The sequence below is a fragment of the Ascaphus truei genome, chromosome 3, assembly GCF_040206685.1.
Source record: "Ascaphus truei isolate aAscTru1 chromosome 3, aAscTru1.hap1, whole genome shotgun sequence".
Taxonomy (NCBI): Eukaryota; Metazoa; Chordata; class Amphibia; order Anura; family Ascaphidae; genus Ascaphus; species Ascaphus truei.
In genome coordinates this window covers 187,810,255-187,836,953 of record NC_134485.1, presented here as the reverse complement: position 1 = coordinate 187,836,953, position 26,699 = coordinate 187,810,255, and the positions used below count along the sequence as shown (strand labels likewise).

At 41.1% G+C, this 26,699-nt stretch overlaps 1 protein-coding gene and 1 long non-coding RNA gene across 3 annotated transcripts in view; one reads left to right on the top strand and one right to left on the bottom strand.

The window, feature by feature from the left end:
• Nucleotides 1-22,631: 22,631 nt before the first annotated feature.
• Nucleotides 22,632-26,662, bottom strand: LOC142489295 (uncharacterized). Its single transcript, XR_012799835.1, has 3 exons — nt 25,913-26,662; nt 23,345-23,461; nt 22,632-22,867 (listed from the first exon to the last, which is right to left on the bottom strand). It is a non-coding gene; the product is annotated as an uncharacterized LOC142489295 (long non-coding RNA).
• BEND2 (BEN domain containing 2) overlaps nt 26,387-26,699 on the top strand; it is an 86,959-nt gene continuing 86,646 nt past the window's right edge. For both annotated transcript variants that reach the window (XM_075589800.1, XM_075589797.1), the window contains exon 1: nt 26,387-26,512. In XM_075589800.1, the coding sequence (XP_075445915.1) occupies nt 26,500-26,512 (13 nt within the window). In that variant the 5' untranslated portion in view covers nt 26,387-26,499. The remainder of the gene's footprint in view (nt 26,513-26,699) is intronic.

Here is a 26,699-nt window from a genome sequence, read left to right as displayed (position 1 = left end):
CCCCCAACAACCCCTATACCCCCATTACATATATCACATTTTTGGGATGCACAGCAATGATACTATAGGCCGGCGGTGGCCCTCGGGTGTTCCCCGCAGGCCTGCAGTACCAATTCAGTGCACCCCTAAAAAAATTACAACACCACCCTTAACACATACAGTATAGTAATGTGCAAAATTAATATTATCCACATACGGATAATAGTGAATTTGTACAAGAACAAAAAAGAGGAGGTATGGAGTCCTCCCCCGAGATCCTCAGTGACTGCACGCAGGGCTAGGTAATTAGCTGGGCTCAAATGCCCAAAGTACAAAAAGGTTAGATCAACCTAATTACAGGTAAGTAACTGCGCCCATCACTGTGGGCGGACAATTACCACTAAAACGCCGGATGGCAAAATAACAAATCTTTAATTAATATTCAAAGCACATAACACAATACACTAACTCTAAACGGATAAAATCAATTAAAATATGAAAATAACTGGTGTGCTTGCACTGCTAGCAATAGGTGAGTTACCAAAAGAACTATATGTGGGAGGTACAGCACCTAAGTGGTTAATCCACAGATGAGTGCTAAAAATCAATAACCCCTCACGTTGGTAGCTCCAGTGTGCATATAAAGTTTATGTGGTAATTGCATACATTCAAAGCACATATATTTCCATTGATGTGCACATAATCAGATTTCCCTCTATAACATATGTTGATACACAGTGTCTGGGACATGAGAATGATACAGATTACTCAATCAGGCTAAATGCTGCACACTGCTAAATCGTTGGTTAGACGCTGCATGTTGCGGTGGCTATATACTAAATAAATAAATAAAGTCTATTGTAGCCATGTTCACTCGCGTTAACATGAAGTATGCATAGATACCAGCACTTAGATCAGTGATTCTATAGCATGAAAATGGCCCGCAGCAGCCGAACAGCAGGGACTGATCTCACCAGTTAAGTTCCTCCTCCACGACGTCAACGTAGTGACGTCATGCCGACGTACGTTTCGCGCGTGAGTGGACCTGCGCTTTCTCAAGGTGGGAGGTACTCGTGTAGAGAAGCGCTGTCCTTTTATATGCTCAGTTTAAGTGGTGGGAGGTAACAAGACCTCCTTCATTCGGGCTGGAGCCCATATACCTGTAATGTCAGACTGTCCCCTCTCGGGGATAATGATAGGAAGAAGAATAAAATGTTTATTTTATATTGCCTATTTCTCTGTGTGTCCTCTTATTTGTTCCTCAAGTTTTAATGCTTATGCCTCTAAAGCGCTCACGATGACTGAGTATCTTAATGTCTCTCAGCCCTATAGGCCTTAATGAAGGCTATATATATACCTCTTTCATTTAGCAACACTCTGCTTACTTATCAATTTAAGAGTTTTACCTTAACTAATAAGCCCTAAGCAACCATGTCCGTATTGACCTTATGGGCGGACAGAATTATAGCTACCCACAATCCTACACCCACTGTTACATTACACATAACAAACATATGACATTCTTATGGGGGGTATATGGTATACAGTTTAAATTAGGTGCCCGTTTTGACCCTCGGGGTGGGCAAGTAGGGTAGGACATTCCTACACTGTTAGAACATACTAATCAGTGGGAATACACTTACGAATCAGGATGGGGTTAAATGTTGCTATACGAGAGAGGTACATATACAGAGTAATTGTTCTCTATGTGTATAAACGCAAAGTCTATTGCATGCAATAGGGATCTGAGATACAGAGCAATCTTTGCTAGATACACTTTGCATTGAAACAAGGAATTGTACACGTGTTGTTTATTGTTTACTGTTCAACATATATGCCATGACAACTCTCACTGCTTACCCAGTGTTCAGGAATAACATATACATGGGGACATTAAGATACTCAGTCATCGTGAGCGCTTTAGAGGCATAAGCAGTAAAACTTGAGGAACAAATAAGAGGACACACAGAGAAATAGGCAATATAAAATAAACATTTTATTCTTCTTCCTATCATTATCCCCGAGAGGGGACAGTCTGACATTACAGGTATATGGGCTCCAGCCCGAATGAAGGAGGTCTTGTTACCTCCCACCACTTAAACTGAGCATATAAAAGGACAGCGCTTCTCTACACGAGTACCTCCCACCTTGAGAAAGCGCAGGTCCACTCACGCGCGAAACGTACGTCGGCATGAAGTTACTACGTTGACGTCGTGGAGGAGGAACTTAACTGGTGAGATCAGTCCCTGCTGTTCGGGTGCTGCGGGCCATTTTCATGCTATAGAATCACTGATCTAAGTGCTGGTATCTATGCATACTTCATGCTAACGCGAGTGAACATGGCTACAATAGACTTTATTTATTTATTTAGTATATAGCCACCGCAACATGCAGCGTCTAACCAACGATTTAGCAGTGTGCAGCATTTAGCCTGATTGAGTAATCTGTATCATTCTCATGTCCCAGACCTGTGTATCAACATATGTTATAGAGGGACATCTGATTATGTGCACATCAATGGAAATATATGTGCTTTGAATGTATGCAATTACCACATAAACTTTATATGCACACTGGAGCTACCAACGTGAGGGGTTATTGATTTTTAGCACTCATCTGTGGATTAACCACTTTGGTGCTGTACCTCCCACATATAGTTCTTTTGGTAACTCACCTATTGCTAGCAGTGCAAGCACACCAGTTATTTTCATATTTTAATTGATTTTATCCGTTTAGAGTTAGTGTATTGTGTTATGTGCTTTGAATATTAATTAAAGATTTGTTATTTTGCCATCCGGCGTTTTAGTGGTAATTGTCCGCCCACAGTGATGGGCGCAGTTACTTACCTGTAATTAGGTTGATCTAACCTTTTTGTACTTTGGGCATTTGAGCCCAGCTAATTACCTAACCCTGCGTGCAGTCACTGAGGATCTCGGGGGAGGACTCCATACCTCCTCTTTTTTGTTCTTGTATGTGTTTACCCTATCCTCCTTGCACCGGCTAGAAATAGAGTATTATCATACTCTGAATATCTGTATATATTATCTGGGTGAGCGGTAGACTACAAGTTGTGTTTACATAATAGTGAATTTGCCCATTTAAAATACATAAAGAACAATAAATACAATTAATACATATAGCACTCACCCATGTCCGGCTGCCACGATGAAGGCCATCCTCATCTTCATCACCATCCATGCCCCCTCCGATGCTGCAAAACATGAACAAGAATAAAAACAGCCAAAGTAATGTCCCCTAACCCCTTAATCACCATAGCGGTTATTAACAGCTACAGTCATTAAGGGGTTAACCCACCTTCACCCAACACTCGGGAGGCCTACATACCCTCCCGCACTACCCCCCCACCCCATGAGGCCTAACCACCCTAATTCACCCAATACCCAGCCGGGAGGCATACCCACATACCCTTGGGGCCAATACCCCCTTCCCCCACCCCCAGTACCCACAATAAAAACAATACAGCCCCACAATAAACATCATTATATTTATTAAATACATAACCCACCCCCTGTGCCCCCCCATAAATACATGATTTATTATTTTACATACAGGGTTAAAACCCCAGGCCCACGGGAGTCCCCGATGGGCCTGACGGGTCACCTCACAGACCTACAGTAGCCCAGCACATGTTTCAAACAGGGTCTGGAGGCCTACGGGTGGTCCCCGCCAGGTGCCGTGGTCCACCAGGTGGTCTCCGCGAGTCATCGTGGGCCACAATGGGGTCCCCACGGGTAGGCCCGCGGCTGTCCTGGGGGCCCCGGGTCAGACCCACAGGTGTCTGAGGGGCCTCGGGTGGTTCCCACGGTGGTCTGGGGGCCCACGGGTGGTCCCTACGGGTCCACGGTGCACCCACAGATGTCGGGCCACCGGTTCTTCCCCGAAGGTGTCCCCCGTGGACCCGGCAGCCGTTTACCCGTGAGAAGCCCGAGGAGACTGCAGGTGGTCTCCATAGGTCCCCCGCAGACCTGAGGAAACAACCCTGTATGTAAAAAAAATAAACATGTCCTATACATTAAATACATCAATCCCCCACCCCCCCAACACATACAGTACAATAATGTGCAAAATAACTATTATCCAGATAGGGATAATAGATTATTTGCCCATTATTAAACACATTAGCCGATTAGTGGATTTGCTGTAATTTCTGGGATCATGCAATAAAGATTAGTTGAACCATCTATGAGTGTGGCTTACTGTCTGGACAAGAGGAAGTGTCAGCATGGACCATCCTGCCATCTCAGGATCCTCACTTACTGGAGGCGCTGCCATGTGAGAATAAAGAACCCTGAAAGCCTGTCCTGGTTCTCCCTATACCACTGCGGAGCAACTCAGAGCCTCCTGAGTAGCCTAATAAAATAAATAAAGTTCTACTGACCTCATCAATAAGAAGCCCCCTCGCCAGCAAAATCCGTGTCCTCCGTTGCCAACAAAATACATAGCCAATACATTGCAATTACATTCTGATATCAATTAACCCCTTAATCACCTTATCGGATAATAACTGCAAAGGTAATTAAGGGGTTAAGCCACCCTGACCCGATACCCACCCCTTCACCCATTCATTTGTACAGTGGCTTCATCATGCAACTATATATATATATATATATATATATATATATATATATATATATATATATATATATATATGTATATATATATATATATATATATATATATATATATATATATATATATATGTATATATATATATATATATGGAAACACAAAAAAGAAAACCTCTAAGGTAGCACTCAGACAAATGTTTGCAAAGAATAAAAGGGGTACTTTAATTAAATTAGAAAAAAATAACAGACATACAAACAACTAACTGGAGAGCCTGCCTGACTAATGAATAATGAAAAAACCAATGGACAAAGAAAAACAAAAAAAACATAGAATGCAACATATAATAATGGACCCAAAAAGATATAATGCCCTTATGAAACTAGCTTACTGTGGGAACAGAAGTTCCCACAATAAGGCAATATGGACCGGCCGGTCACCACATGTATAAGGAACCATAGAGCATCACAGGTCTACACATATAAGCATGATAAAATTCTTACAGAAAATAACATAAGTGTTATACTGATAGCAGTAAAAAATATCACTAGCAAGGTGTAAACCTATTGCAACTCAGGTAATGCTAGGGCAAAGGAGACATAAAGGTATGTATATTTAGTGACCCAAATACATATATCAAAGCAGATGGGAAACAAAAACAGGGAGGGATATAATAACCCAAGATACTCAGCTCCTTGATGTAAAGATACTGCATACAAAGATCAGCACAGCACTGTCCACTGGAAAAGTCCAAAAATATAGGACTTAGTTGGTTGTCCAAAATAGGGCAAAGGCAGGCAGGATCAACAGCAGCAAGAATTAAAATTAGCCCACTAATTAGTGGGCTAATTTTAATTCTTGCTGCTGTTGATCCTGCCTGCCTTTGCCCTATTTTGGACAACCAACTAAGTCCTATATTTTTGGACTTTTCCAGTGGACAGTGCTGTGCTGATCTTTGTATGCAGTATCTTTACATCAAGGAGCTGAGTATCTTGGGTTATTATATCCCTCCCTGTTTTTGTTTCCCATCTGCTTTGATATATGTATTTGGGTCACTAAATATACATACCTTTATGTCTCCTTTGCCCTAGCATTACCTGAGTTGCAATAGGTTTACACCTTGCTAGTGATATTTTTTACTGCTATCAGTATAACACTTATGTTATTTTCTGTAAGAATTTTATCATGCTTATATGTGTAGACCTGTGATGCTCTATGGTTCCTTATACATGTGGTGACCGGCCGGTCCATATTGCCTTATTGTGGGAACTTCTGTTCCCACAGTAAGCTAGTTTCATAAGGGCATTATATCTTTTTGGGTCCATTATTATATGTTGCATTCTATGTTTTTTTTGTTTTTCTTTGTCCATTGGTTTTTTCATTATTCATTAGTCAGGCAGGCTCTCCAGTTAGTTGTTTGTATGTCTGTTATTTTTTTCTAATTTAATTAAAGTACCCCTTTTATTCTTTGCAAACATTTGTCTGAGTGCTACCTTAGAGGTTTTCTTTTTTGTGTTTCCATATCTATCTCCTTCCTCTAGCACCACCTACAGCTTATATCTTTGTTATAACTATTTCAGATATATTTTTCTGACTTAGGTAGGTTTAGACTTTGCTTTATTTATTGGTAGTGATGCGGTATTCGCCTCTTTGTGTATACTATATATATATATATATAAAAACTTATTATATATATACATACATATATATATATACACATGATGAACCAATATACAAAGAAATGTTTAAGGGTTAACAAAAACATGCTCAAATAAAAATACCACTTCTCCATATCAGCCACAGTCTAACAAAATCCTATTTCCTAAAAAAATCATTCTCATCTGCCAATCAAAAGCATCAAATGCCAATCAAAACATTGAATTTACATTGTATACATGATGCATAAAATCTGTGCACCGTGTACACTCTGCCAATCAATGTTAACAATAAAATATTCAAAAGAAAATACACTGAAATCCAAACAAGTATACTATTTAAACCAAGCAAGGCAACCGAAATAAATTACCATTAATGAATCAAATTCCAAAACAATTAAAATACCATCCAAAACAATTACACAATTAACTCTTTTAATCATTAAACAAACCCATTATCCAAAAAAGTTAACATCTGACAAAATAGTAGTACCAAAAAAAACCACTATAAAAAAGCATGCCTCACCCTGACCTAAAGTACAGCATACAACACCAAAAATTACATCTATCTAATTAATAATAACATTACACACATTTAAGAATAGCAGCATATCAAAATACATTTACATAGTGCAAAACAAGCGTTCCCAACCAAATCATTTCTTACCCTCAATGAATCTAAACCCCAAGATCGTGATCAATTCCCTATGTTCATCACTCAGTATAGTGGTCTGGCTCCCGTTATATCCCAGGTTTTCAAAAAACATTGGGGTATCCTTCAGAGGGACCCAATTCTCAAGAATTGCCTTCCAGACAAGCCCAAAATAGTGTACAGACGGGCCAGGAATTTAAAGTCCCAGCTGTCCCCTAGTTGTCCTCTTGACAATCTTAGAGACCGTCATGTTACCTGGCTCAATGGCCTAAAGGGGCGCTATATTTGTTCGAAGTGTGTTGGATGTAAACATAGTGTTAAAAGTAAATGTTTCAAATCCAATGTAACTGGAATTAGTTATGATATAGAGACCTTTATTAATCGTAAGACCGATTTCTGCGTTTATCTATTACAATGCCCATGTGGGTTGCAATATGTAGGCCGCACTGGGAGACCCCTTAAGCTGCGTTTTGCTGAGCACATATATAACATCAAAAGGGGTCTTGAGACCCATAGTGTTTCTAATCATTTCAGATTAAAACACAACCAGAATCCTGAGGGCCTAACCTGCATGGGCATTGATAATCCGAAGTCCAATTGGCGTGGGGGAGACAGACTTGGCATTATATCCAAACGTGAAAGTTATTGGATATACGTCCTTAAAACTCTGTCTCCCCTAGGCCTTAATATAGACTTCGATTTGGCCACTTTTTTGAAAGATCCTTAGGATTTCTGGATGTCTAGTTTTCATTTTTTATCATTTTTTTATTATTTTATAATGGGTCAATACCATCCTTGTATCCTTTTATTATCTTTTTATTGTTTTTTATAGCATTTCAGTGACAGATATGCCAGTTAGGAAACGCTTAACCCCAGCAGCCTTTACGTTACATTGTTAGCTGCTTGTGTCCCTAGTGTTCTGTCAATCATAGTGCACACACCCACTTGTGGGCGAGTCTATGAATCATACTCTGTATTTAAGTAGTTCATTCACTAAGCTCCACCATCCCCTGAGGAAGTGACACACGGTCACGAAACGCGGAGGGAGGAGGAGCTTAGTATCTTACATGCGTGCCATCCACTGCTGATCCCATCCGGCGCTTGAGAAGTGACCCGCGCCGCTGACGTCATCAATCGGCGAGTCGTGTGTGACTGTGTGCGTCTCTGGTCTAGCCGGGTTGGAAGCAGGTTGCGGACGGCATTCGTTGGTGGCACCCCTTACCCATACAAATTGTAAGTGTTGGTAGCGTGTTCGTTTTTAATGTATTAAAGTGTAGTTACATATTACACTAAGCTGTGTTTTGTATTTCCATGCACGCTTGCTGTGGCGGCTTATACTGGATCCGTAAGGGCACCATCAAGCACCAGGGAAATCACCCCGTTCAACCACGTGGGGTTCGTGGATATCGAGGTGAAAACGCGGCACAGTACAGATTCTCTCCCCTGAACAAATAAGATTCCATCTTGTAATTTGGGGTTTTTCCCACTTTAGTTAGGGTTGTTGTTGTAATCTTACTGCGCAATTGGTGTGTCTTTGTCTTTGTTTCATTACAGAGACCATCTGGATCACTTTCTGAGGACCACCCAAGTTATTCAGAACTTTATTGGTTAATTCACCCATTTGCCAGGACTGTTTCTCTACTAAGGACTGTCTTTTGGAATATGGTACTGTGGACATTAACTCACCAGCGCTTTTTGTATATGTATTATGTTTTGTTAGATTTGGAACCGTCTATTGTTTGCTGTCCCCTTGGCAGCTGGTTTTTCACATATTGATTTATTTTGCACTTTCACATATTTTGTTTAGTGTGTAATATCACTTCACATTTGCTAGTTGGATCAAGCGCTGATAGAGAGTGTTATTAGTTAGTTAGTTTGTAGTTCATATTATTTATATGTATTGAGGCAGTGGGGGTCTTTTAAAAATGTATTGGGGCGGTGGGAGTCTTTTTAAATGTATTGGGGGTGTTTTTTTTAAAAAATGTATTGGGGGGGTGTTTAAAAAAAATGTATTGGGGCGGCGAGGTTCTTTTAATCAATGTATTTGGGCAGCGGGGGTCTTTTTAAAATGTATTGGGGCGGCGGGGGTCTTTTTAAAATGTATTGGGGCGGCGGGGGTCTTTTTAAAATGTATTGGGTTGCATTGGCAGCCCCCCCCCCATCCTACCTTCCCAGAAATGAGTCCTCCGCGGGCCGTCTGCAGCAGCCAACAGTGGTCCTGCAGCATCCCCTCCACGTGTCTTGAGTAAGTCTGTTTTTTGTTTAATATGTATGGGGGGGGGAGGGGGTTAATATATATTGGGGGGTGGGTTTATATCTTATATATGTATTTGGGCTGTGGGGGTCTTTTAAAAATGTATTGGGGCGGCGGCAGGGGTCTTTTTAAAATGTACTGGGGTGGCGGGGTCTTTTTAAAATGTACTGGGGCGGCGGGGGTCTTTTTAAAATGATTGGGGTGGCAGGGGTCTTTTTAAAATGTATTGTACCCACCCAGTCACCCTCACCCTGTCACCTTGTCACACTGTCTCCCTCACCCTGTCACACTCACCCTGTCACCCTCACTCTGTCACACTGTCCCCCTCACCCTGTCCACCTCACACTGTCCCCCTCACACTATCACCCTAACCCTGTCACCTTCATCTTGTCACACTGTCACCCTCATCCTGTCAGCCTGTCTGTCACCCTCACCCTGTCACCTCGTCTCCCTCATTGTAATACAATAAACTTATGTCAAAAATGAAAGTTGTTCTTAATAGGAATTTATTTAAAAAAAATTAATGCGGGGCTGGAGGCAGGGTTAGGTGGAGAGTAGATTTTTTGGTTCGGCGAGTAGCTTTTTGGGTGATTTGTCGACCACTGCACATACATACATACATATACATATATATCATGGGTAAACTTTTCACAATGGCAGAATATATATAGATTAAAACCACAAGGGAGTGATATCAAGACAATCAGGGTCAATTAAGCTGTTTCACTTTGATTTTACTGTACCACTGTGCTAACTAAATATCCACTGCGTTTTACAAGTAGATGCTAATGTGCTGCAGATATGTCAGGGTGTTCCCTAGGCATTGTAGATCAATATCACAATACTGAATTCTGTAACTATTATTTAAAGCTACAGTACAGTATTATAGGTGCAGTATTTGTTGCACGATCCCCCTGGGAGCAATTGTGACTGCAAAACGAACCTTTTTATCTACTTCATGCTAGTACTGCAGCCTGTCTTCACTATAGCTTTTCAGGCATGTCTCTAGTACAGCTATTTTAATAAATGGCTTGTTGCATTTGCTACAGTGTAACAGAATTTGTAGCACACCGCTACCTATTAAGCCAAATCAGTGGACTCAATTAAAAGTAACCATTCTGGTAAAAAAAAATTCCAGTAAGATTATCTGGGACATTATATTTATATCCATTATATTCTGCTGCTGTATAAGGCTTTGTGGCATTTCTAGTCAACAAATACCATCACATATACAGGTTTTATTTGGTTAATTAGTATTAGGTTGTTAACAGCAATGAATTTTGTTCTCTAAACATTCGCCACATCCTGCTGAAGCAATTTATACCAGCACTGGATGTATGTACCTGCAGGGGTTAACTTTTTAGTCTTTGTTTTATGGTGTGTTTATACGTGTTGGTCACACTATGGACCTATCTTATTTTAGTCACGGTATTTAAGTACAATTGTTCTGAATAAAAATTAATTATTAATACAATCATTCTACTTGCAATTCATTACTGTATTGCAGGGGTGCGCAAACATTTCTTGCTGCGCCCCTGCCTAGTCTCCCCCCGGTGCTCGTGCCCCCCTCCCCCTTACCTTAGTGCGGTGTCAAATGACGGCTGCCATGGAGATGCGTCCAGAATCTGGCTGAATCCCAGTAAGTTGAGGTTGCAGAGGCTTCGTGCGGTTTCCCGGCATTTAATTTAAATGCCTTAGGGAAGACATTTAATTTAAATGCCTTAGGGAAGACATTTAATTTAAATGCCTTAGGGAAGACAATCGGTCCAAACTTCAATAACCTGACAAGTGCTTGCCAGTAAATAACACCATTCCTCAAATGCAGCTTTAATGTCCAGTAGCTTTTTGTCTCATACAGTTTAGTTTCTTTCAGCACTGTCTCCATTTTAGCTGTCCTTACTGTAAATAACTCTTTCCTTTGTTGCTGGTGAAATCTCCTTTCCTACAACCTTAAGATATGACCCTGTGTCGTTTCTACTGCCCTTGGGATGAATAGTTATTTTAAAAGCTCCTTGTATTGTCCCCGAATATATTTGTATATAGTTACCATATCCCCTTAGATGCCTCTTTTTTAATGTAAACAAATGTAATTTAGCTAGCCTCTCCTCATAAATTAGATTAACCATCTCCTTTATTAATTTATTTTCACTTTCTTTAGTTCTATAATCTCTTTTATATGGAGTGGTACCCAAAACTGTACTCCATATTCAAGGTGTGGTCTTAATAATGCTTTATAGAGGGGCATAATTATGTTTACTTTCCTTCCAAGCATTCCCCATTTAATGCAAGATAAGATCTTGTTTGCCTTTGCAGTTGCTGCATGACTTTGGGCACTATTTGGGCACTATTGCTAAGCCTGCTGTCTACAAGCACTCCTAAATTCTTCTATATCATGTATTCTCCTAATTTATCACCATTTAATTTGTAAATTGCCTGTTTATTCTTCCTTCCCAAATGCATAACCTTACATTTATCTGTATTAAACCTCATGTCATTTACCTGCCCAAGTTTCCAGTATCTCCAAGTCCTTCTGGAGAGAAATTACATCCTGCTCTAATTCTACTACCTTACACAATTTAGTATCATCAGCAAAGATGGAAACTTTGCTCTCGATGCCAACCTCAAGGTCATTAATAAACAAGTTAAAAAGCAGTGGTCCCAGTACCGATCCCTGAGGTTCTCCAATCACGACCTTAGCCCAACCTGAAAAAGTTCCATTTATGACAACCCTCTGTTGTCTGTTCCTCAACCAGTTTTCAATCCAGATGCATATATTTTTACGGAGTCCAATTTGCTTTATTTTGTACACCAACCTCTTGTGTGGAACCATATAAAAAGCATTTGCAAAATCTAAGTAGACCACATCAACTGCATTACCCTGGTCTAAATTCCTACTTACTGTACCTCATCAAAGAAACAAATAAGGTTAGTTTCTATCCTTCAGAAATCCATGCTGACTATTACTAATAATTTTGTTTTCTATTAGGTATTCCTGAATATTATCCTGTAATAAACCTTCAAGTAGTTTCCCCACTATTGAAGTCAGGTCTTTAATTCCCCGGTTGTGATCTAGCTCCCTTTTTAATTATAGGCACCACATCTGCTTTACGCCAATCTTGTGGTACTGAGCCTGTGGAAATGGAGTCCTTGAATATTAAATGTAATGGTTTGGCTATTACTGAACTTAACTCCTTGAGAACTCTTGGCTGTATGCAATTGGGGCCAGGTGCCTTATTTTCTTTAATTTTATCAAGCCACCTATGAACTTCTTCCTCAGTTAACTAATTGCTCATTAATATAGAGGTTGTGGCTTCCTCCTTCAGCACTAATATTGCAATTGATTCTTCTCTGGTAAACACAGAGGCAAAGAATTTGTTTAATACCTCTGCTTTTCCCTTATCTCCAATAATCTGCCTGCCCATCTCACACTGAAAGGGTCCTATATATTTTTTCCTCATTTTTTTGTTATTAAGGTACTTAAAGAACTTTTTAGGGTTGATCTTACTTTCTATTGCAATCCTTTTTCATTGTTCATTTTTGTTAATTTGATTGCCTTTTTGCAATTTTTGTTACATTTCTCATAATTCTGATACAGTGGGGGTTATGCACTAAGCAGGGATAAGTGCTTTTAAGTGAGATAAATGCCTTTATAGCGCGATACTGCCTTCTGTGAGATTCACAAAGCAGTGATAAGTGCTTTTAAGTAGCCATTATAGCACGATACTGCACTGTTATCACTGCTTTCTGAATCTCACAGCAGGCAGTATCACGCTATAAAGGCAGTTATCTCACTTAAAAGCACTTATCACTGCTTTGTGCATAGCACCCAGAAAACCCACTTATCACTGCTTAGTGCATAACCCCCAATGCCTCTGTCCCTTCTGACTTAAAGAATCTAAATGCCTTCCTCTTCTTGTCCATCTCCTCCCCTACCTGTTTATTTAGCCACATTGGTTTTGACTTATTTCTTTTATACTTATTACCCAATGATAAGTGTGCTTTTCTAACAATGTTGTAAAGACTGCCCATTTATCTTCTACATTTTTACCTGCAAAAGCATCACCCCAATGTATTACTTATAGATTAATCCTCAGTTTATTAAAATCTGCCTTTCTAAAGTTTAAGGTCTTTGTTGAACCCAAGTAATCTGTTTTTGATCATTTATTTCAAATGAGACCGTTATGATCACTGTTACCCAAATGTTCCAGGACATGAATATTTGCTATTACTTCTACATTGTTTGATATGACCAAATCCAGAACTGCCCCTCTCCTGTTGGTTCCTCAATAATTTAGGTCATATCATTTATTTATTTATTTATAAAAATGTTTTACTAGGAAGTAATACATTGAGAGTTACCTCTCGTTTTCAAGTATGTCCTGGGCACAGAGTTTAAAAAAATACATGGTTACATTAAAAGAACAGGGTTATACAGACATTTCATGCACAGATAGAGTTGGAAAATTGGGTACAAGGGATAAATGGCTTATGAGTTTCAGATTGAAATAGAGCAGCTTTAACATCACCGAACATCAGCGAACGGCAGCAAACGGCTCACACCCTTTGGCTGCGCCAAAGGCTGTCTGCCATTGGGGCAACGCAGATGTACACTGGCGTGGTTGAGATTGAATCTGCTGTGAACAAAAAGATCTTTGTGTCCTCTTGGCTCATTAACATTCCAGTGGTGGGGGTTGACGTTCCACAAAGTACAAGCACATGTTAACCCTTACCACGCTGGTCCTGTGCAAAGGGGAGCAGTTCTTGGGGAGCCCAATCAGGATGTTCGCCTTTGGGGAAACGCAGATGTACACTGGGGTGGTTGAGATTGAATCTGCTGCAGCTGTGAACACAAAGATCTTTGTGTCCTATTGGCTAATTAACATTCCAGTGGTGGGGGTTGAAGTTCCACAAAGTACAAGCACATGTTAACCCTTAGCACGCTGGTCCTGTGCACAGGGGAGCAGTTCTTGGGGAGCCCCATCAGGCTGTCTGCCTTTGGGGCAACGCAGATGTACACTGGAGTGGTTGAGATAATTGTCTTTAAGCACCCCCAAAAACCTTTTTCCTTTTGTTGTAATGCTAATTTCATTGCCCCAGTCTATGTCTGGATAATTAAAATCACCCATTATGCAAACATGACCTAGTTTTGATGCCTTCTCCATTTTCAAAAGTATTTTAGCTTCCTCAATCTCACAGATATTTAGTTGCTTATAGCATATCCCTACAATTATTTTCTTTATACTTTTACCTCTACTGCTAATTTCTATCCACGAGGTCTCTACATTTTCATAATTCCCTTCATAAACATCTTCCCTTATAATAGGTTTTAGATCCGGTTTAATACATAAGCATACTCCACCTCCTCTTCTATTTGCTCGATCCTTCTGAAAAAGGGAATAACCCTCTAAATTAACTGTCCAGTCATGAGTTTCATCCCACCATGTTTCAGTAATGCCTATGATATCATACTGCTCCCTTGTAGCTATTAATTCAAGCTCCCCCATTTTATCTGTCAGGCTTCTTGCATTAGCAAGCATGCATTTAAGTTTTTTTTCTGCCTGAACTATTATATTATCTTCTCTTTCGTTTCTGCGCCAACTTGGTTTAGTCTTTAGAAGTTTTCTAGTATTATCTGTATTTACTATCAGTGTCTCGCTGATTGTTAAACTCGCACTTGCCCCCATTCTACCTCCATAACCCCTTGTTTCCTCATGTATTCTATTTAGTTTGTAATCTGTTTCATTCCCCTCCCCTTGCCATCCAAGTTTAAAATTTCCTCCAACCTTTAGAAGTTTTCTAGCATTATCTGTATTTAATATTGGTGTCTTCCTGCTTTCCAAACTCCCACTTGCCCCTGTTGTGGAAAAACTCAGTCTCACACTTATTCTTTTTAGGCAAAAAAAATCTGTGGAAAAACTTTATTGCAGCAGCATCAGCAGCTGCTTGCAAGAGTAAAATTCATATAAAAATCAAGACATGCGTCTGATCTAACATAAATGAACTGAATTATAGGCTCTTAATAAGCTATCTTATACCAGAAGAAGGAGGGCATACATATATAGCATAGCCTCCAGCTGCTATTTCTTTTCTTGGGCCCTAACAGTATAAGTCCTGCTCGGGACAGACACTGTACAGGTTAATTCCTTGTGAAGGCCTAGTTTGCTATTGCAGCCTTGGATACACTTACTGTATCCAGGGGTGGGCCTAGCAACAATCTGAGGGTGTCAGCCTGGGGGAGGATACTGGCTAGGTCACATGTCATTAATGTGATGCCTGTTAGTATCAGACCTGCCCTGTTATGGGGCAGGGTTACAAGCCCATTCCCCAGGGTATATACTGGCACTCTCCCAGAAGTCAGTGTGCTCTTCCCTCCCTCTGTGGAGTGGGCAACAGCTACCCTGTATCCCATAAGTGGATACAGGAGGAACACCAGAAGGGAACCTAGATGGGCCTCAAGCCTTAAGGTGACCTTCAAGGGAATGTGGAATGTGGATTAGCCGAATATGCTTTTCGGCATATTCATAAACTCGCGCAATTCTAGTAGCAGTGATTAGGCTATGAACACCTATCGCCGCTCTAGAATGGTGATTTTATCACAAAATCCTCACACCAGGAAAGGTGGGCGTGAAGGTGTTGGAAACCTGCAGAGAAGTGACGAGATGGGACTTAGAAAAAAAATGCATTTTTCCTGCATAGGATTGATGCTGGGAATCTCGGGAGCTGATATCCATTAATATTAGCACCAGAGACCCCTGGCATGAATCCTATGCAATAAAAATGCATTTACAGTAAACTTCATTACCATAGCGGATAGCCTCAGGGACCTCCTACGTCCCGAGATACAGGCCCCGTTATGGGGTGCCGGTATCTCCTATGCATTTAAATGTCCACGTCACGTGACCGTGGGAATAAAATGCATAGGAGATACCGGCACCCCATAACGGGGCCTGTATCTCGGGAAGTAAGGGGTCCCCAAGGCTGAAACAAATGCAGTTCAGCTCAGGAGACCCCCTGCTCATCTAAACTATTAACAAAATTAAAATGTATACACATAAATTTCAGGCGAGATTTGCACAGGGAGAGACGTCTCTCTCAGAGCAGCTCTCTCTGCAGCAGATACAACTCTCCGGGTAAGGCCTTTTCAGAGGGTCGTTCATCAGATCCGTGGCTAATCGTCCGTTTTGTGAATTTTGCTATGACAGGTAATCAAGGCTTTCTGAATACTGTGATAGCAACGCTCATAAAAACGGTGATTTAAATGGCTATGCGATTTTTTTTAAATGAACCTTTAGTGCATAGGCCCCATAGTATATTTACAGGAAACTCATTTTACAGCTAAAGAAGAACATTTTTTTAATAATAAGAAATATCCCACTCAATATTTCTCATCTGTGTCAACTAAAAGAAGAGGAGTAGCCATTTTGTTTAAAACTTTTTTCCCGTTTAACTTAAAAAAGAAGAAAAAGGATAAGGTGGGCAGATATTTAATGATTATGGGGCATGTGTTTGGGGAAATTAATATTTATGCTTCCAACACTAATCAGTATAAATTTTTTCATGACCTATCTCCCATTATGGTACAATTTATGGAAGGGATCACTATCTGTTGTGGGGATTTTAATTTAGCTTTTGATGCATTAATGGTTAGATCTCCGTTGAACGCAACAAAAGATAACTCAGAAGCTGTATAATCAGAGAGAAAATTAAAACAATAGGGTATGATTGATTCATATGGCGTATGTTAAAGCCTACGGGTAGATTGTACAGTTTATTCTTCTTCTCATGACACTTACTCTAGGATCGACCATATATTTATATCCAGTCAAGCCTCACATTTGTTATCACATGCAAATATAGATTGTATCTCAGTATCCGACCATGCTCCCATATCGGCTTTGTTGAAAATTGTTCCAGTTTCACCAATGACATTTTACTGGAAATTGGGTTTGAATTTACTTCAAGACAAAAATATTAAAAAGAAGATTAGAAGGGATATAATTTCATACTTTGATTTAAATAGACAGGAAGATACTTCTCCTTCTAATGTGTGGGACGTCTTTAAGGCGGTAATTAGAGGTACATTAATTTGTTTATCTTCAAGAATTAAAAACAAACAAAGTTGAAATACTAGAAAGAAATTATTGGATCTTAAAAGGGAGCATAAAAGATCAGGGTCCTCCCATACATTGGAACGTGTAATTGAGACTAGAGGTAAACTCAACATGCTTTTGTCAGACAAAATAGAAAGGGATATTATGTAAACCAAACAGATTTTTTTTATAATAAAGGTAATAAACCAGAACCTCAACTGAGAAACTTTTTGCAATCTATATCCAATTTTAGAGGGCAGAAATCATATCAGGATCAATTCAAAAGGGAAAACATACAGGACCCCTATAAGCTCATATTGAACCCCCAAAATAACCACAACATATATATATGTGTATAAGCAGTGGTCGACAAATCACCCAAAAATCTACTCGCCACCTAGTCCCGCAGTAGCCCCGCCTCCAGGGCCACCCCTAGTCCCTCCCCCAGCCCGCTTTAAAAAAATAAAATAAATTGAATAAATTCCTAGTAAGAACATTAGTTTTTGACATACGTTTATTTATTGCATTACATTATACTACAATTAGTCCTTGTTACGTGTGTGTGTGTCTGTATGTATGTGTGTGTAAATGTCGGATCTAGAAAAAAAAGCCACATGTGAATGACTAGTTTCCTGCACCCCTTAACCAGTGCCTGGACGCCCCCGCTTCACAATATCTAAAGCAGCAATCCCACCTGGGATCTTACCTGATCCGCAGTCCCTAAATGTCCAGGTACCCTCATTCCCGCAATGTTATATGTTGGAGGGGAGGTGTTCCCTACCTGTCTTCTGGGTTAGGAGGGATTCCGATGTCTCCCGTGTGAAGCTTGAGAGTCAGATCTGGAAGAAAGCAGTATAGGTTATTTCGGTGTAGGTATAGGCCAGTTAAGATATACAGGGTAAATAAGATATCCAGAGTGCGAGAGAGTGTGGGTGAGAGAGAGAGAGAGTGTGTGTGGGTGAGAGAGAGAGTGTGGGTGGGAGAGAGAGAGAGTGTGGATGGGAAAGAGAGTGTGGGAGAGAGAGAGTGGGTGCGACAGAGAGAGAGAGTGGGTGCGACAGAGAGAGTGTGGGTGCAACAGAGTGAGAGAGAGAGTGAGGGTGCGACAGAGAGGAGAAAGAGTGTGGGTGACAGAGAGAGAGGCAGAGAGAGACAGACAGAGGGTGACAGACAGAGGGTGACTGGGAGAGGGTGACTGGGAGGGGGCGACAGGGTGAGACTGGGGGGGAGGGGGCGACAGGGTGAGTCTGGGGGGGAGGGGGCGACAGGGTGAGACTATGGGGGAAGGGGGCGACAGGGTGAGACTGCGGGGGAGGGGGCGACAGGGTGAGACTGGGGACGACAGGGTGAGACTGGGGGGGATGGGGCGACAGGGGGCAAGGGGGGGACATCGTGGGAGGCAGCAGAGGGACTGCGATAGGCATGGGGAGGCAGCAGAGGGAGTGCGATAAGCATGGGGAGGCAGCAGAGGGAGTGCGATAGGCATGGGGAGGCAGCAGAGGGAGTGCAATAAGCATGGGGAGGCAGAGGAGGGAGTGTGATAGGCATGGGGAGTCAGCAGAGGGACTGCGATAGGCATGGGGAGGCAGCAGAGGGAGTGCGATAGGCATGGGGAGGCAGCAGAGGGAGTGCGATAGGCATGGGGAGGCAGCAGAGGGAGTGCGGGAGGCAGCAAAAGGAGTACTTCCTTCCAGCAAGATCGCCATGGCCGAGCGTGATGCGCGGGCTCGTATAGAGCCTGGCCGCGCGCCCACAAACAAATCATGGGAGCGCGCCAAGTAACCAAACAGGTAGGGGACTTTTTTTTTTCAGCGCGATCACCGTGTGCGCTGCTTGGGCGGCCATGAGGAGGTCGCCACGGGGTCAAATCCAGTCGCCCCGGGTCTGTGGTTGACTGGATTTGTTGAACACTACGTATAAGTGTCAAAGAGGAGTGCTACTGAGCATGGTAATATATATTTAAAACCAGAGACAGAACATGAAACACAGACAGAGCCCAGTGCTACATCCAATGACACGAATACACGGTACAGTGCCTAAATATATATATATATATATATATCTCTCAAAACAAAACAAAAAAAGCGAAGTAGCGCCTCTAATACAGCCTAAACAAAACTGTGAATTAAGTAATCCAACTATGAATACATCCAATGGGGTGGCATAAGTGGGTGAATTAAATTAAAACCAGTATTGACCAAGGGTAATGGGTTCTACAATGAGTTAAAAATGTTCAATAACAATAACCTAATACTTTAATATTGTATAACCATAACATGTGTAAAAATGTAATAATAAAAATATAAAAGTGAATAAAAAAACTAAAAATCCTCAGAAAACACAAAGTCCTGTTCCAAAATAAAGCATCCAGGTATATGGCAGCCCGTTTCAAAGGGGTCACTACTCCCTGTTGATACCTATGAAAAAAGAAAAGAAACAGGCGCACACCTAGTGCATTAAAGTATAACAAATAGTTTATAGAACAATAAAATCAGTCAAATTCCCACTCACAAAGGTACAGGGTTTAAAAGCAGGTATGAGATAGGCTCTCATAAGCCAGTACTGCCATCCGATATCAGCAATGGAGTCTCACTAACCAGAAGCAAGGAACTGGAGGTGTTGGTTCCCGGAGGGATTTCCTGTGCGGGGTACCCGACCGGAGGGACGTCATTTCCGGTTGCTCGGACCATGCGGAGAGCAGACAGGAGAGGACTCCATTGCTGATATCGGACGGCAGTACTGGCTTATGAGAGCCTATCTCATACCTGCTTTTAAACCCTGTACCTTTGTGAGTGGGAATTTGACTGATTTTATTGTTCTATAAACTATTTGTTATACTTTAATGCACTAGGTGTGTGCCTGTTTCTTTTCTTTTTATATATATATATATATATATATATATATATATATATATATATATATATATATATATGCAAATATAACTGTATGCTCATCTGCATGTCTTAGGCAGGTCTGCAACCCCGCCTTTCCCCATTATCACCCAGCATACAGCACTTCCACTGCAGCAAGGGATTCTGGGAAATGACATGCAAATGAGCACACAGTGTCACTTTTTGCCTCAATAACCATTTAAGTGACACTGTGTGCTCATTTGCATGTCATTTCCCAGAATCCCTTGCTGCAGTGGAAGTGCTGTATGCTGGGTGATAATGGGGAAAGGCGGGGTTGCAGACCTGCCTAAGACATGCAGATGAGCATACAGTTATATTTGCATATTTGCTTTCCTGTGGAGGGTTTTTGTCACTTTTTTTACTCACCATAACTTAACTCAGTATATATATATATATATATATATATATATATGCAAATATAGCTGTATGCTCATCTGCATGTCTTAGGCAGGTCTGCAACCCCGCCTTTCCCCATTATCACCCAGCATACAGCACTTCCACTGCAGCAAGGGATTCTGGGAAATGACATGCAAATGAGCACACAGTGTCACTTTTTGCCTCAATAACCATTTTTAACATGGTTATATATATAGATATCTTTTGAATAAAATGGTCTTTTAGTTTAACTCTTTGGCCAAAGTGTTGTAAGTCCTTGAGCCCCTCCAAGGCAGACTACGTCTCAAGGGTCCTAACACTTACAGTATCTAAATTCTTAATAACTTGTACATTACCAGGAAGAATGATTTATAATAAATCTGTCAAAATTAGTTGCATAGTTATAAGTCTGATTGAAGCTCTTATTAACCTGAATAATACCAGGAAAAGCATTCTGTATTAGATTTGTTGCAATCAAACTGCATGCAAGTTATACGCATATATATATATATATATATATATATATATATATATATATATATATATATATTGTGGTTATTTTGGGGGTTCAATATGAGCTTATATGGGTCCTGTATGTTATGACTTAGAACTATGCAACTAATTTTGACAGATTTATTATAAATCCTTCTTCCTGGTAATGTACAGGTTATTAAGAATTTAGATTAGTGTTAGGACCCTTGAGACCTGGTCTGCCTTGGAGGGGCTCAAGGGCTTACAACACTTTGGCCAAAGAGTTAAACTAAAAGACCATTTTATTCAAAAGATATATATACAGGCAGTCATCGTTTTACAACGCTTCGCTTTACAACAAATGGCTTATCCAACGCAATGCAATGCATACCTATATTCATTTTTAGAACGCCAAAATGGCTTATCCAACGCTCTTACGTCGCTTTGCAAGGTTGTGTATGTGTGTATATATATACACATTCACATAAACAACGTTGCAAAGCTTCGTAAGAGCGTATATATATAATATTATACTATATAATATATTATTTATTATGTTATATTATATATAATACAGTATATACACTATATAATTTATGTGTGTGCTGCATATCTTATTGCCTGCATAAAATATTTGGTGTATTTTAGTGTTAAAAATGCCTTCAGGAACGGAACCTTTCATTTAAACAGTGTTCCTATGGGAAAACGTGTTTCGCTTTACAACGTTTCGCTTTACAACGCCATTTTGAGTAACGCATTGTGTCGGATAACCGAGGACTGCCTGTATATATACTTAGGCACTGTACCGTGTATTCGTGTCATTGGATGTAGCACTGGGCTCTGTCTGTGTTTTATGTTCTATCTCTGGTTTTAAATCAATTCAAAAGGGACACTTTTCTTGATGACTTTGATCAAAAACTTTATACTAGTGAAAAAGTGAATTTGCCTCTTATATCTTTATTTCTGGAGTCTATTTCACTACCTCAGATTTCAGAGGAGGATAGGGAAATACTGGAGTGTCCAATATCAGAGGAAGAAGTGATTAAGGCCAATAAAACTTTAAAAATGCATAAAGTTTCAGGCCCAGATGGAGATACTGCATATTTTTATTAAAAAAATCTCTTTTCTTCTTACACCTCATCTAACTAATCTTTTTAATTAATTTCTAGTTTCTGAACAAGTTACTCCATCTATGATGGATGCTACAATCTCTTTACTTCTTAAGTCAGATATGGATCTGGAATTATGTTCCTCTTGTTGGCCTATTGCATTACTTCATTTAGATGCTAAATTATTTGCTAAAATATTAGCCATGAGACTAGAAAACTTGCTTCCCGATCTCATTAATAATGATCAATCTGGATTTATTTTAGGACGTCAAACTTTTGATAACATCCGTAAAAATCTAGATTTGATTCAGTATGCTAAAAAACATAAGATTCCTTCAGTAGCTTTAACTTTGGATGTAGAAAAAGTATTTGAGAGTATTGTAGATTGGACTTAAGTGTGTGGAGCACCTTCCTAAACGCTCCTAAAGAAGAGACCACCCAAAGAGGGGGTCTCAAACAGACAAATGACAAAAGTATACACAAAGCGCACCAGGGATTAGTGTATTAGCTCAAATAGAATATTATAATAAAATCTAATTGGTGAAAATTAGAGAATAAAAATCAATTTAATAAGAGGTCAACTGACCACACATATATTAAAATACAACACTTAGGAGGCGTCACAGCCTCTCTTCAAGATTGTAAGGATCCATGAGGCACCGCGTATCATCATAGGAGCGCGCGTGCAGCCCACGCGGACATAAATGCCAACTCTGCTGGCCCCGCCTCCCGGTTGCGTCCACGTGATATCATTCGTGTGCGCACGGCGCGGGCAGCACACACCTGTATCACATTAAATATATCATCAGGAAGACTCTGCACATCTGCCTCCTGCATCGGAACTTCCTATCAGAACCTGCTCAGTGGCAATGTCTAGTGTTCTTGCTGGGTTCTTGGATAATATATGAGCTGTTGTGTTTGTTGTGGGTTGGGTGGAGGGTGGATTGTGGGAGTGTGGAGGTATAGTAGTTGTTGATAAGGTTTTTCCCCCCATGAATTATTGTATTTATATTGTTTCATGTTATTCAAAATCTAATAAAAAGATAAAAAAAAAAAAAGAATCACCAATGTGGAAGGACAAAGCTTAAAGTTCCTGCTAAAAGGTTTGGAGCAGGAATTGTGCAGTGGTAGAATACCTCTCTGCTCAGGACCTCCTTGAGAAAGTGCCTATTCAGTGTGAAACGCGTGGGAGCAAATTCCGTTTTTTCATATTGTGTTTTTGTTTTTTATAATGTAATGAATAGTTTTCATTTTTCATACCTGGTGAGTTCCTCTTTTTCCAAGGGGTTGCAGTCCCACCGATTCTCCTTTTTCTGCTTTGGCATTTTTCCATGTGATTGGAGACGCACACAGGCAGTACGGATCCTATTACAGCGCCTGCCGATTGAGCACAAAGCCAGCTGAAGTAGTGGTGGTGAACTACAGGGAGCACAAGTGGCTACACACCGATTTTAAATACGAGGTACCAGATGAGACCTGTGATCCCAGCCAAGACGTAGCGGTAACATCTTTGCCCCTATTTGACAAGCCAGGTAGGTATTGTATTGTATGTCTTTATTTATATAGCGCCATTAATGTACATAGCGCTTCACAGTAGTAATACATGTGGTAATCGAATAAATAACAGATAATATAAATAACAGATCATGGGAATAAGTGCTTTAGACATAAACATAACATTAAGGAAGAGGAGTCCCTGCCCCAAGGAGCTTACAGTCTAATTGGTAGGTAGGGAGAACGTACAGAGACAGTAGGAGGGAGTTCTGGTAAGTGCGTCTGCAGGGGGCCAAGCTTTATGTATCATGTGTTCAGAATATTCACAGTGCTATTCGTATGCTTCTTTAAGCAAGTGTGTCTTAAGGTGTGTCTTAAGGTGGATAGAGAGGGTGCTAGTCGGGTACTGAGGGGAAGGGCATTCCAGAGGTGTGGGGCAGTCAGTGAAAAAGGTTTAAGGCGGGAGAGGGCTTTAGATAAAAAGGGGGTAGAAAGAAGACATCCTTGAGCAGAACGCAAGAGTCAGGATGGTGCATAGCGAGAAATTAGGGCTGAGATGTAAGGAGGGGCAGAAGAGTGTAAAGCTTTAAAAGTGAGGAGAAGAATGGAGTGTGAGATGCGGGATTAGATCGGAAGCCAGGAGAGGGATTTCAGGAGGGGAGATGCTGAGACAGATCTAGGAAAGAGTAGAGTGATTCTGGCAGCAGCGTTTAGGATAGATTGTAGGGAAGACAGGTGAGAGGCAGGAAGGCCGGACAGCAGGAGGTTACAGTAATCAAGACGTGAGAGAATGAGGGCCTGAGTCAGAGTTTTAGCAGTCATACATATTACCTAAGATATGTCCTCTTTTTGCCTTTTAACCAAATACAAATAAGTGTCGGATACCATTTGTATTTATCCTATTTTTTGTTCTACCCCATTACTGAGATATACTATATTAGAAACTTTTTATAGTGCTTTTCCTTGAGCTTAACTCGGCTTAATTTTCTTATTACAAAGGGCCAGGATAGGACTGTTTCACCATTTCATATTGAAGCCGCAGTCCGCGTTGACCGCCATTTCTTTGCATTTTTATTACTTACGTTGAGATCTTGTCCTTCCCAGCTGTTATTACCTATTAAAATCTGATGCTATGTTCATGAGATGTAAGCATTTCAAATATTAAGTATCCAGGAGTTTAAAATGGAGCTCTTCTGGGTCCAGTGCAGTCTAAGGCCGAGCTTATAGTGTGCAGTGCGCGCGACCGCGCGACATCATTTGCGCGAATCCTGCACTCTATGCAGGCGACAATCGGGATGTGACAAGGGGCATGGCAGAGGTGTGGCCCGTGACATCATGTGAGCGGTTCGCCATTATTGGCTGAACCGCTTCACGTGACGCTGATGTCACGCGATGGCCGCATAGACAAATTCATTTGTCTCTCCTGGATCCTGCTGCTCGGTCGTGCCTCCACCTGGTCGCGTTCACTATCTGCAGCATGATGCACAACAAGGTATGTGTTTTGGCACAGTGCGCCGTCACCGCAACTATCAGCGCGGCCTAAAGGTAACCATGGTAACCTCAGGAGCCAGAGATCAACAAAATCATGATTTCAACACACATTTATTTATTTTTAAAACAGCAGGACATGCTTATGGGGGGACTAACAGTCTGCGAGTTAAACTCATATAGGTTTATAGGAGATATTTAAGACCCTGTGTCTGCATGCTTGGGAAGATTTCATCTTAGTTCAAATGAATACATCTGAAATCTTTTGCTAGAATATAAGAAAAATTGAATAGGGGCAGATGGTATAACAGTGTTGCATATAGTGGAGAACATGTTTCAGGCCCTTGGATGGTGCTGGCCAGCAGATAATGTTGAGGTCATGTGCTATGCACAGATCTTGGTTCACTCAGCCCCATAGGTGGCTGAACTCCTCTCCCTTCCCCAGGTGGGAAGGCAGACAACTCAGACTCAACCCCAAGAGGGGAAGAGCTGGGTTGACTAATAATTTGTAAGGCATCCTCCCTAATGCAAAGGGGGGGGGGGGGGGCGCGCGCACAGGGTCTGCACCATGATTGGCTGCAACATAGACCCAGTGGTCACCAGCCATGGCTATAATATACACTAAGATACTAAGGTACTTGGCTTCCAGGTTTTAGAAATAATCAATGTTTAATTTACATTTTATTTTGCATTATTTGCATATCATTTTAAGTAAAGTTTGCATGAGCATTTCACATGTTTCCTGCATTTGATGCCATAATTTGACTCCATAATAACAGCTAGTTATTTGCATTTCATTTCTCTGCATCAGTTACGGGTTGTACAGTATATCTGTATTGTACTTACCACAATGGTAGTCAGTGCCTGTGTCTCATTTACAGCACAATGCTTAGCTTATTGCAATTTACATACTGTATCAGAATGGTTGGTTGTATGCCTGTATTTTATTTTTCTGTAACATAAATGTTGTGTACCCCGTCTAGTATTAAACTAGAATTGGTAGTTTAATGCTTTTCTTTGTACTGGTGTGTCTGCGTTTCCTTCCTCGGTGGGTTACTGGTTGGGCACATGTAGATCACGCTTCTATAGGACTGTATTTCATTTCTCCGTAAGTAACTGTGTGCCTGCATTTGGTCACTGGCTTATGCTTTCATCACGGTTACTGATCATATTCTGCCTACCGCTGGACGCACATGGCTTTGTTTATCTCACGCGGATTGTTTTTCACATCTAAAACGCATCCTCTCCCGACAATCTCTCTGCAGTTTGTGATAACGGTCCCTCCCCGTCGCCATTACTGAAACGCCTTCACGCCCCACCCACCACCTTCTTGCGCCTGCGTGGTTAGGTCCGAAGCGGAAACCAACCCAACTTATGACTAGCGCTGGGACAGAGAAAGGACTGCTAAGTGACGCCTTCGAGATACACGCAGGATGAACTCTGAGGGTAAGGAAGCGTCCCGTTTCATTACGGGGACAGCAACGCTCCGTGAGTTACAGTGTAATAATCAGGCATGCGCGAGGAAGCGAGTGTTCGCCGGTTTTAAACCCCGCAAGGCCAGCAACGGTTGCAGGGTGCACGAGTGAGCAGTGCAACGCCCTAGCAAACGCGCACGCCGAGGGAAAGCCGCTCT